The following is a 12237-nucleotide window of genomic DNA, read 5'->3' as shown; positions in this document are numbered from 1 at the left end:
CAAAGGCAGTCTTGTCAGTCTCGTCATAAATGAGCCCGAGAGCAGAAAAGAAAAGATCAACGGAGGAAAGTTCAGGGGCGTCAGGAGCCAAGGAGAAGGCCCATTCTTGGGGCTCGTCCTGGAGCCGGGACATAATTATACCCACCCGCTGGCTCTCAGAACCTGAGGAGTGGGGCTTTAAGCGAAAATAGAGTCTACAACTCTCCCGAAAGGAGAAAAAAGTCTTCCAGTCCCCTGAGTACCGGTCAGGCAACTTGAGGTGGGGTTCAAGAGGTGAGGTGGGGGGCACTACCAGGGAAGCATCACGCAGATTGTCCCACTGAGCCAGGGCCTGGACCTGTAGGGAGAGGCCCTGCATCTGGTGAGCCAGGGCCTCAAGGGGGCCCATAGAGGTGTCAGGGACCAGGGTAGACTGGGTATAAGGGCCTGTGATTATGTAATGACAGGGTAGGGAGACAGACAGGTGAGCCCTAATCTACCCGCCACTCAGTCCCTGCCTACTTGCAACGACCCGTCCTAAGCGACGGGGTACAACTGGGCGACGGTCCCTACGGTCAGTAAGTGCAAGACAGACAAAACAGACAGGGGTACACAGAAGCAGGGAAACGGGGCAGCTGCTCACGGGGACACCGTGAGCAACAAGAGTGGTGAACAAGCCGAGTCAAACCAGGAGAGAGCGAGGTACAAAACGCTGAGCAGGAGAGTGGTCAGAAACCAAGGTCAATAAAAAGCAGAGGATCAGTAGTACAAGCAGCAGCAGCAGCAAGCCAGGAAACAAGCATAGAAGAATCACAGGCAAAGGAGGAACAGGAAAGGCAGGTATAAATAGACAGTGGGCGGGAACTAGCTCCGTCTGGCCAGGCTGTGATAGGCTCTCCCACTCCTAAGCCTGCCATCCTGAGTGGTGGAAGATGGAGTCAGTCTCACAGACATAGGAGCAGGTGCAGACTGATTGCCCACGGGCGTCGACACAGAATCTGTGTCTGGCAAATCCTTTACAACATTAGTAAGTGACTTCTTTTTACATAAAAATAATAATGAAATTTTTGCAATTTTCGGTCCCCAGATAACCGCAATGCCAAATGTGTTTGATATGTAAATGTTAAGACTTACTTAAGACGTAATTTACATGACAGTAAATACGTAATTTTATGTCACAATACTTTTTTTTAGCCATTTACATATTACAAGACTTAATCATTACTTACCTAACGTGCCCAGAAGCAAGAAGAGAAACGCAATGAACAAATATCCAGAATCCTGTTTAGAATAAGATAATAATCTTCCTACAGTTGCTCCTGACATCTCACTTGCTGCCTCCTGTTTTTGACTGCCCTCACGATCAAGGACTTGAGAATAAGACCTTCCCTCCTGTCTGCAAGGGGTCATCTCACCCATTTTTTTCCATGTTAAGAGTGTGACAGCTGAGGACACCCATGTCCACGCCAGAAGGCTCCAAAACCAAGGATCTTGAACAGGCTTCTCCTCCTCGGAGTACAGCAAGAGCTTAATCATGGTATAAGAAGCAATGAGGTAGCACACCAAAGTCATAGGAGTTAGGGATGCCCGCATTCTCCGAGGACCATACATCCGATTGCTCGCAACTCCTAATACAGCTCCAAGACATATGGAGGCTCTCAGCAAAGAGGTTCCCCAGACATCCAGCATAGAATGAAAAATATTAAAATGTGCTATGTCTTGGATAATACTTGCCTTTTTACAGCTGTAGATGTACAATAAGGTGGAAACAGTAAGGTCACAGGCTGTGAATGTGAGGGTGCAAATCATAACATGACATGGATTCATCTCTGCTGATTCTTTTGGTACCATGTAAGGTTCATCTTCTGTGATACCTCTGTAAATAAACATGCAAATAAAATGAGACATCTTTCATTATATTAAAGGACGGGGAAAAAAAAATTTTATATATAAATTTGATTTTAGTGTGTTATTAAAATACATTTTATTTATTTGTGTTTGTGTTTAACTTTTTTATTTTTTCTAACTTTTACTTCACTATGGGGGCTGCCATTTTTTTTTTCATCTCTGTATGTGTCGATTAACGACACATACAGAGATGGAATACGGCACATACATCCCCATAGAGAATGCGAACGGGAGCCGTTCCATTCACTATGGTGTACGCTGTCTGTGTGGGAACGGCGCATGCGCCGCTCCCACACAGTCCAAAAGGAAGGTCATCACAGACATTGGTGAAATATTACTGGGACATGCCATTAATTTCCGATTGGTGGGGGCCCCAACCAATGTGACCACCCATGTGACCACCAAACGCTGGGACAAAGTTGGAACGATGAGAGGAATGTGGTGAACTACTTAATCTGCTGCTGGGAAAGGTCAACTTTTCATGGACAGCCATTATAGTCATAGTCAAAACGACGACCGGAGCCAGCGGAAGACAAAGTTGCACAACACTTTCACAGACGTAGATTATTTGCAGAGGTTTATGAGCTCCTAGCATTTAAGTTATAACATGAAATGAAAAAAATTGGGACGCACGGTAATATAAACCTCGGGTGCAATGCCACACGGAACCTCACTCCAATAGCCAAACGATACAGAGGAAAGGCAGCACTCCAATAGATTATCAATGTTTATTTATTCAAACATGTCAGAATGAATGAATAAATCCAGAATGATCATCTATTGAAGTGTTGCCTTTCTTCTGTATCGTTTGGCGTATTATATAATCAATGACTATTTTAAACCTTTGGCGCCTGTAATGATGGGGGTAGGGAAACGGACAAGTGAGCCCTAATCTACCCGCCACTCTGTCCCTGCCTACTTGCAACGACCCGCCCTAGGCGACGGGGTACAACTGGGCGGCGGTCCCTACGCTCAGAAAGTGCACGAGACAAACAGACAAGGGAACACAAAGCAAAGGGAAAGGGGCAGTTGCCCACGGCAACACCGTGAGCAACAAGAGTGGTGAACGAGCCGAGTCAAACCAGGAGTGCACGAGGTACCAAACGCAGAGCAGGAGAGTAGTCAGTAAGCCAGGGTCAGTATGGAGCAGGATCAAATAATTAGAAGCTGTAGCTGGGCCAGGAAACCACACGAGAAGAATCACAAGCAAGGAGGAACAGGAAAGGCAGGTATAAATAGACAGAGGGCGGGAGCTAGCTCCGTCTGGCCAGGCTGCGATAGGTTCTCCCACTCCTAAGCCTGCCATCCTGAGTGGTGGAAGATGGAGTCAGTCTCAGAGACATAGACTCAGGTGCAGACTGATTACCTATGGGCGTATACACAGAAGTTGTGCCTGGCAGATCCTTTACAGCACCATCGGACGTACATTTACAGCACTGCAGCTAAACACTTAACACAAACCGCCATAGATGTATGTCTCCGGGATGGTGTCAGTGGCTGATCCCAGCCGTTTAACCCCTTAGATGCTGCAGTCAAGATCAACAACGGCATCTGCGCAGTTAGAGGGAGGAGGCTCCCTCTCTCACCGCATCAGCATGTTGCTGATGGGTTTCCATGGCAGTTTGGGACGTCTGTATACTCCTATTAGGCTCTGCCAGAGAAGTATTGCAGAGTATTATACCAAAGAGATCGCATGTTGAAATCCCCTAGTGCAGGGGTCAGCAACCTTCAGCATTCCAGCTGTTGTAAAACTACAATTCCCAGCATGCCCTGGTTGCAATAAAAAAGCCTTTGGCGGTCAGGGCATGCCGGGATTTTTTCACCATTATAAAATGCTGTATTATCCCAAAAAAACAACGGACTAATCATACTATAAAACTAACACATTGGCGCAGCTTTAGGGTATGATCCCACAGGCAGGATACACTGAGCTCACACGGGGCGTATATGCTGCATGAAAGCACGCATCGTATCTGCCCTGTGCGCTGCAGGGAATTCTGGGCGAAAAAGTGCACCAAACTGTTGTGCAGTTTTTTGCCCGGAATGTCTGCTGCAGAAAACTGCAGCACTTAGCAGGGCGGCCTCCTGGGATGACGTTTCATCCCAGGAGACCGCTGCAACCTGTGATTGGCTGCAGCGGCAGTCACATGGGATGAACCGTCATCCAGGCCGGCCTCCTAGGATGATGTTTCACCCCATGTGACTTCTGCTGCAGCCTGTGATTGGCTGCAGCGGTCACATGGGATGAAACGTCATCCCAGGAGTTCGCGCTGAAGGGAGGAACACAGACTTCTGGGTAAGTATGACATTTGTTTTTTCCTGAGTTGCGTTTTTTTGCTGCAAACCGGCTGTAAAAAAAAAGGCAACAACTGCTATTTGTTGCAGGTTTTACCTCCCCCATTGAATTCAATGGGGAGGACCCGCAACAAATAAGCAGCGTTTACACAAATACAATTGACATGCTGCGGAATAAAATTCCGCACCGCAAGTCAATTTCAGAGCGTTTTTTCCGCTCATCATTTACGCCGCGTGTGCATGACATTTGTTTTATCTCATCCACTTTGCTGCTACTGTATTTGCTGCGGATTTTACGCAACAATGTAAATCCGCGGGTGCACATAAAGTTTTATATAATCATTGCTTTACACTAAACCCACAGGTAAAACCGCTGCAGAAAATCCAGAATGATTTCCACAGCTACATTGTGTTTCCACAGCGGTATGTGAAGCAAAAACGCACGATTTCTGTGACGGACTAACCTGCAGATTTTTTTAGTTGTGGAATATCTACAGCATATCCTACCTGTGGGAACATACCCTTACTAATCAAAATGCACCAGACATGCTGTACGCCATATTTATTAACGGTTTTAGAAACTTTTTCCAAGATTGGGATGGGGCGTAGAAGGATAGGGATGTGGTCTAGAGGGAATCGACGTGGTTTAAAATGTGACACTGTGCACGAAAAATGCTCCAAAATTTTGGCACAAAAAACTGGCGTAAACAAATCAAAATAATAGGTGGTACAAGGAAGAGAAAAGTGTCTAGCTAGCAAGAAGCGCCAAATTTATCATACAGAATTCACAACTTTGATCAATTTAGCACATTTTCTAAATGCTTTTTCTAAATTTACGCTCTCTAAGGCCTTACTCACATGAGCGTGTCCGATTTGCATCTGCAGAAAACAGACCGTTTATATATATATGTCCATGTTGCGGCAGTGTGCCATCTGTTTTTCTGCATTTATTTAGCAACTGATCCGTGAAAAACGGACAGCTCACGGATGTCCGTATGCTGTCCATTTTTGTTATGCATCCATAAACTTTAATGGGCAAGACTGGTCTGCCAAAACGGACTAGAATAGGATGTGGACACACGGTCCGTGAAAAAAACGGTGTGTTATCGGTTGTTAAAACGATCAGCAAACTGATGAGAAACACGCTCGTGTAAATAAGGCCAAAAACGTAGACAGCATTAGTAAATCTGCCCCATTATTTTTCCCGTATAGTGAATGCAGAAAAAAAATAATTTTAAATTGTTATTAAATCTTGAATTAGTCTAGGACCTATTAGAAACTCATTATCACGCCACATATTCTCAAACAATGCAAGGTATTCACAGCTGCGGGTGTCCTTTCCTCTAGGGTTGTATTATTTACGGGGACATACATTTTTAATAAGAATCATTCTATATTTGTCTGGCAGTACAGATACCAGTTGTGCCAGTAGGACACATGGCGGGATGGAAATTCTACACTGAAGATCAGGTGCAGTGTTGGCCTTGGCATATCGTTCACAAGAAGACACTCAATCCACCAACACCTCAAGTGTAATTCCTCTGACTGAAAACAAATACTGATAATTCCATGGGTGGCACAGTTTCTTATAAACAGTGCGTCTCACCCCAGATCATGGACACAGGAAATGGGGACAACCAAATCTGTGATGCGGTCATGTGCATAGCAGATAGACCCCGGGCAGAAGCCTTTAACATCCGTCAGATCCTGGATTTAGGCCAGTGGGTGCGAATGCATAACCAATCTCCCTTTTGAGGAGGCCTGGATCCGCCTATGTGGCACCTACTGCCAAGTCACCCCAGAGGGCAGTGCCATCTGCCTACATTATGTGATGTGTTGAGGTGCCCTGAATGTTTGCAGTTAATGAAGTCCACAAAATGGCACAGGCCAGGGTTTTTTGGTTATGATTATTTTCCATAATTACATAAATTAGCTCAAAACAAAATTAATACAAATAATATACACATCTATATATATATATACTGATATAAAATGACAAGTAAAAGCAACATGTTATCCCCAGTGAGCCAGCAGCGTTTGCTACACGGACAGATGGATAGTTAGAGATGATGCCAGGCAATGCTCTTCACGGTAAACTTTTTTCCTAACCAGTAAGTTGGTAACACTAGCAGTCAGTGCAGATGGTAACATTTACAATGCTGCTGCCATCTCTCCCTTGGCAATGCCTCCTGGGACCCCTGTGTACTGAAGTAGCAGAGAGTAGATTTATCAATTACAATGACTTGGTGCCTCGTGCGAGGTTATCTGTAAGGTCACGTCGTTATCAGCCGCATTATATCAGACACAACAGAGACGCGCTCGAGGTGAAGTCCCTGCCGCTTGTCCCCGGCTAACGAGCGCTAATACTAAAGGCTGTGGCAGGATCACGTGTGGCGCAGGTAGGACGGCACTACTCACCTGTTTTCTGCAGCCACCGCTCACCCAACAAAACCTGCTCCGGCTGCAGCAGCGATACCTAGTGACGTCATCATGCCACGCCCACACGCCATCGGCTGATCTCCAGCCTCAGCCTCAGCCTCAGCCTCAGCCTCAGCCTCAGCCTCAGCCTCAGCCTCAGATCTCGCCGCCGATTAAAGGGCAAGATGCGCAGGTTTTTATGCGCGCTAGTGGTGTAGGGGTATCATGCAAGATTCCCATTCTTGCGACCCGGGTTCAAGTCCCGGCTAGCGCAGCCACTTTTAATTTTAAATAATTGTTGTTATATATAGCTAGATTAGTATAGTGGGTGAACATTATAAGTGGCTATACAGTTGGATACTAAAAGTATTTTAAAAGAATGGGGCACATTTACTTATACTGGCATACTGCCAAATGGTATACCAGTATTAAAATAACAGCCAGTTCATAGAATCAGGGAGAAGCGGGATCCCAACCAGTACAAGTTTCAATTGTATCCACGTCCTTAGGCCCATGCACACGACCGTGCCCGTAATTACACCGCAGATAGTCGTCCGCATTTGCGGTCCGTGCTCCCATTATAAAATGTGGGAGCACGGTCCGTAAAAAGCAAAAGATAGGGTTTCTATGGCACTGACACCTTCCTGTAAATATATGGGATGGTGTCCGTTGACAATAGAAGTGAATAGGTCCGTAATTGTGGAACGTAATTACGGTCGATTTAACGGTTGTGTGCATGGGCCCTCGTCTGCGGATACAGATGAATAATCAGGTGCTGACTGGCAGGTGCAAGAGATTATTACAACCCTGCCATTCTGCGATTTTCCTGTGATGCAAGCAGCGCAAAAACGTCATCACCCTGCCTGCATCGCTCTACAGAAGAGGCCAGACTGAGGCCAGGACAGGACTAAAGAAGAAAAAGCACCCCAACATTTGTAAATCAATTACTCCCGATTACGACAATACCCTAAATGCGGTAATAAACGGCTGTTTGGACACACGGCAGGGCTCAGAAGGGAAGGAGCGCCATATGGCTTTTGGAGCTCAAATTTAACTGGAATGGTTTGCAGAGGTCATGTCACATTTGCAAAGACCCTAAAGGGCCAAAACAGAGGAAAATCCCCCAAAAGTGACCCCATTTGGGAAACTACACCCCTCCAGGAATTTATCGAGATGCATAGTGAACATTTTGATCTCACAGGCTTTTTGCAGAAATTATTGGAAGTATGCTGTGAAAATTTAAATGTCATTTTTTTTTTGTTTTGTTTTTAGCTCAGATTTTTTTCATTTTCACAATGGATAAAGGAGAAAAAGCACCCCAACATTTGTAAAGCAAATTCTCCCAATTACGGTAATACTCAATAAACCCCCCAAAAGTGATCCCATTTGGGAACCTATACCAATGAAGAAATTTATCGAGGGGTATAGTAAACATTTTAGCCGCACAGGTATATTGCGGAATTTAACCCCTTCCCGACATTTGCCATAAATATACGTCATGGAAAGCCAGTGCTTCCCGCAAAATGTCGTATACTTACGCCAAATGTTTGGCACCGGCTCAGAAGCTGAGTCGGTGCCATAATCGCCGGATCTCAGCTGTATCTGACAGCTGACATCCGGCTGTAATGGCGGGGACCGAAATTAGCTTCGATCCCCGCCATTAACCCCTTAAGTTCAGCGCTCAAACGCGATCGCTGCACTTAAAGAGGCTCTGTCACCAGATTTTGCAACCCCTATCTGCTATTGCAGCAGATAGGCGCTGCAATGTAGATTACAGTAACATTTTTATTTTTAAAAAACGAGCATTTTTGGCCAAGTTATGACCATTTTTGTATTTATGCAAATGAGGCTTGCAAAAGTACAACTGGGCGTGTTGAAAAGTAAAAGTACAACTGGGCGTGTATTATGTGCGTACATCGGGGCGTGTATTATGTGCGTACATCGGGGCGTGTATTATGTGCGTACATCGGGGCGTTTTTACTACTTTTACTAGCTGGGCTTTCTGACGAGAAGTATCATCCACTTCTCTTCAGAACACCCAGCTTCTGGCAGTGCAGACACAGCCGTGTTCTCGAGAGATCACGCTGTGACGTCACTCACAGGTCCTGCATCGTGTCGGACGAGCGAGGACACATCGGCACCAGAGGCTACAGATGATTCTGCAGCAGCATCGGCGTTTGCAGGTAAATCGATGTAGCTACTTACCTGCAAATGCTGATGCTGCTGCAGAATCAACTGTAGCCTCTGGTGCCGATGTGGCCAACACGATGCAGGACCTGTGAGTGACGTCACAGATCTGCACTGCCAGAAGCTGGGCGTTCTGAAGAGAAGTGGATGATACTTCTCATCAGAACGCCCAGCTAATAAAAGTAGTAAACACGCCCCGATAATACACGCCCAGTTGTACTTTTACTTTTCAACACGCCCAGTTGTACTTTTGCAAGCCTCATTTGCATAAATACAAAAATGGCCATAACTTGGCCAAAAATGCTCGTTTTTTAAAAATAAAAACGTTACTCTTATCTACATTGCAGCGCCGATCTGCTGCAATAGCAGATAGGGGTTGCAAAATCTGGTGACAGAGCCTCTTTAAGGTGTTTGCAGCTCATCGGAACCCCAGCAATGAAATTGCCGGCGTTCCGGTGGCTGCAATGGCAACCGGAGGCCTAATACTGGCCTCCCGGTCTGCCTAGCACCGAAGCCGGTCAAGATCCGCCCGGCGGCGGAGCCTGATCGGCTTCCGTAGCTGCCGGCAAGATGGCGCCGGGTCAGGAGCTGATCCGGCGTCATCAGCGGTGGAAGTCAGCTGTACTGTACAGCTGACATCCACCTGTAACGGCAGGAACCGGAGCTAGCTCCGATCCCTGCCATTAACCCCTTCGATGCCGCAATCGAAAGCGATTGCTGCATTGTAGCGGTTACTAGCAGATCGCCAGCCCTGACAGGCAATCAGGACTGGCGACTGCTGTTATGGCAACAGGAGACACAATGGTCTCCTGCTCTGCCATTACGGAAGCCGATTTAGGCCCCGCCGGGAGGCGAAGCCTAATCGGCTTGCTGTCAGTGAATGACTGACAGATCTAATACATTGCACTACGTAGGTAGTGCAATGTATTAGAAAAAAAAATATATGACCGTTGGACCTTCAAGTCCCCATAGTGGGACTTGAGAAAAAGTGTCAAAAAAGTATAAAAAAGTGTAAAAAAAAGTGCAAAAAATAAAAGTTTGAAAACAATAAAAGTTTCAAGTAATCAAATAAAACACAATCCCCCTTTTACTCTTATCAAGTCCTTTATTATTGAAAAATAATAATAAACCATATGTATTTGGTATCGCCACGACCGTAACGACCTGAGGTATCAAAATATTATATTATTTATTGCACGCGGTGAACAGCGTAAAAAAAAAAACGTAAAAAACTTTACCAGAGTTTCTGTTTTTTGGTCACTTTGCCCTACAAATATTAGAATAAAAAGTGATCAAAAAGTCACACGTAACTTGCGTGTACGTGGCCTGCCGGAGACATATAGCTCTGCCTCTATAGTTCCTACCCTGAAGGGCCTATTCAACTCTCTCCTGGGACGTGAGCCTGAATCTGCTCTGGAAATTGATAGAGCACACCACACTCTGGGTCCTAGACACGCAGACCCTGATAGGCCGAGAGATATCCTGTGCCGCATTCACTACTTCACGCTGAAGGAAGAAATATTACGAAAAGTCAGAGATAAAGGCGATATCTTATGGGAGGGGTCCAAACTTCAACTCTTATCTGATCTCTCCAAAATGACTTTGGATAAACGCAGGAACCTGCGCCCTTTACTGGATGTTCTGCGGGAGCATGGGATTCCATATTCTTGGGGATATCCGTTCCAGCTTCAAGTGAGGAAAGATGGCGTTCTCTTCTTCGTCCGGGAGCTAGCCGACATCCCAGAGTTCTGTGAGGCTTTAGACATGCCAAGAGTCTCCATATTGGACTAGCCCTCAACTCCGTTTCTTCCCCAAAGAGCGCACCAAGGTCGTCGTGGCAGATCTCCAGCCCTTCGTGGACGGCGTCAGGAGCGACGACAGATGGAACCGGTCCCAGAAAATTAAGTGGTGGTCGTGAGTATATATACTCACCCACATGTAGCATACCTATAAGCCTTTTCCGGCTTTGACACGGAACTCTCATGTTTATATGTTTGTATTCTATACATTTTGCAGGGATACAGGTTGAGGGTTCATGATGTTTTTTGAAAGAATCCAGAACGAATACCTTGATGTGATATGCTTTTACATAACTGTGCTCTGGTTAGAGGTAGACGAGGTTCATTAGCACTTTACATAAATGCGTCACTTTAATGGTACACTGTTCCAATATTTGCCTCTGAATGTATATTTAAGGTTCCGCACCATCTCATGTGTCATACCACATTGCCTTAGATATTACCGCTTAACGGGTGTTCTCCATAGCTCCTTTTGGTGCTATACTGTTCTCTTGATACTTATTCCTATTGTATTATTTCATGTTGCCCTTTCTGCTCTATTTTCTCAGTAATATTGCTGGGGTGATAGTCTAAGCGTTCGCTGGGTTCCTGACTAGTCACTCTTCCAATTAGGGATTCACTGGTTCGCCAGTGTTACTTGGTTTGTAATATCTCTCTGATTTAGTCATCAGAGAGCGGGTTTTCACCCTTATTCTATACTTCATCTCCGAAGTTCGTTTTATTTTTATTTTTGTTTCAATTTCTCCTACACCTAACCTTACCCTCCCTCTTTCCCTCTTCCCGCCTTTTTAGTGTGAGGGGATGGCCTCCCTAAAGATGTGCACTCTGAATGTCAGGGGATTTAATACTCCTGAAAAACGCGCACAGATCCTTTATGACATGCATAAAGAGAGGGTCCAACTCTTGTTTTTACAGGAGACCCATTTTAAAACAGCACACACTCCTCGTCTTAGCACTCAATATTACTCCAAGTGGTATCATAGCACGAATACGGAGTCCAAAAGCAAAGGGGTTAGTATTGCAATTCATAAATCCCTATTGCACGAGGTATTGGCGACGGCGTCAGACACAGAGGGTCGCTACTTATTTGTCAAAATTTCTCTACATGGCAAGGTGATTACGTTGGCTAACTTTTATCTGCCTAATCAAGATCAGGCTAGGGTGTGCAGGTCATTGTTGCGCAGGCTGGAGGATTTCTCAGAAGGTCTGCTAGTAATCGGAGGCGATTTTAACCTAGTGTTTGACAGATATCTTGACTCATCGTCTGGTATAAGCTCGGTACCTAGGTCACATTTGTCAGCCTTATCATCCACATTACATACAATGCAGTTGGTCGATGTTTGGCGCACGCTCCACCCACAAACCAAAGATTACACCTACTTTTCTGCGTTACATAATTCATACAGTAGAATTGACATGTTCCTTCTCAGCCACCATCTCCTCACATGGAAACCCACCACAATGATTGGGAATGTACTCTGGTCAGATCATGCTCCGGTGTATCTGATTTTAGATATTCCGGATAAGCCAAAACATTTTAAGAATTGGAAGCTGAATGACAACCTCCTAAACGACACAGTCTGTATGACCGCAATGAAGAACTCCATTCAGTCCTTCATTCTTAATCATACAGCTGACACAACAGCCTTAC

The 12237-nt window shown here is 45.5% G+C and overlaps 1 protein-coding gene and 1 non-coding gene across 3 annotated transcripts in view; one reads left to right on the top strand and one right to left on the bottom strand.

Moving 5' to 3' along the window:
- ABCB9 (ATP binding cassette subfamily B member 9) overlaps positions 1-6655 on the bottom strand; it is a 137988-nt gene extending 131333 nt beyond the window's left edge. For both annotated transcript variants that reach the window (XM_075834099.1, XM_075834100.1), the window contains exons 1-2: positions 6601-6655; positions 1209-1855 (exon numbers count right to left, since the gene is read on the bottom strand). In XM_075834099.1, the coding sequence (XP_075690214.1) occupies positions 1209-1830 (622 nt within the window). In that variant the 5' untranslated portion in view covers positions 1831-1855; positions 6601-6655. The remainder of the gene's footprint in view (positions 1-1208; positions 1856-6600) is intronic.
- A 148-nt stretch (positions 6656-6803) lies between these two features.
- Positions 6804-6874, top strand: TRNAG-CCC (transfer RNA glycine (anticodon CCC)). The gene has a single exon. It is a non-coding gene; the product is annotated as a tRNA-Gly (tRNA).
- The last annotated feature ends 5363 nt before the right edge of the window (positions 6875-12237 follow it).

Source organism: Rhinoderma darwinii, chromosome 1, assembly GCF_050947455.1.
Source record: "Rhinoderma darwinii isolate aRhiDar2 chromosome 1, aRhiDar2.hap1, whole genome shotgun sequence".
Taxonomy (NCBI): domain Eukaryota; kingdom Metazoa; phylum Chordata; class Amphibia; order Anura; family Rhinodermatidae; genus Rhinoderma; species Rhinoderma darwinii.
Note: the sequence above shows the minus strand (reverse complement) of the source record. Positions and strands in the feature narration are given on the sequence as shown.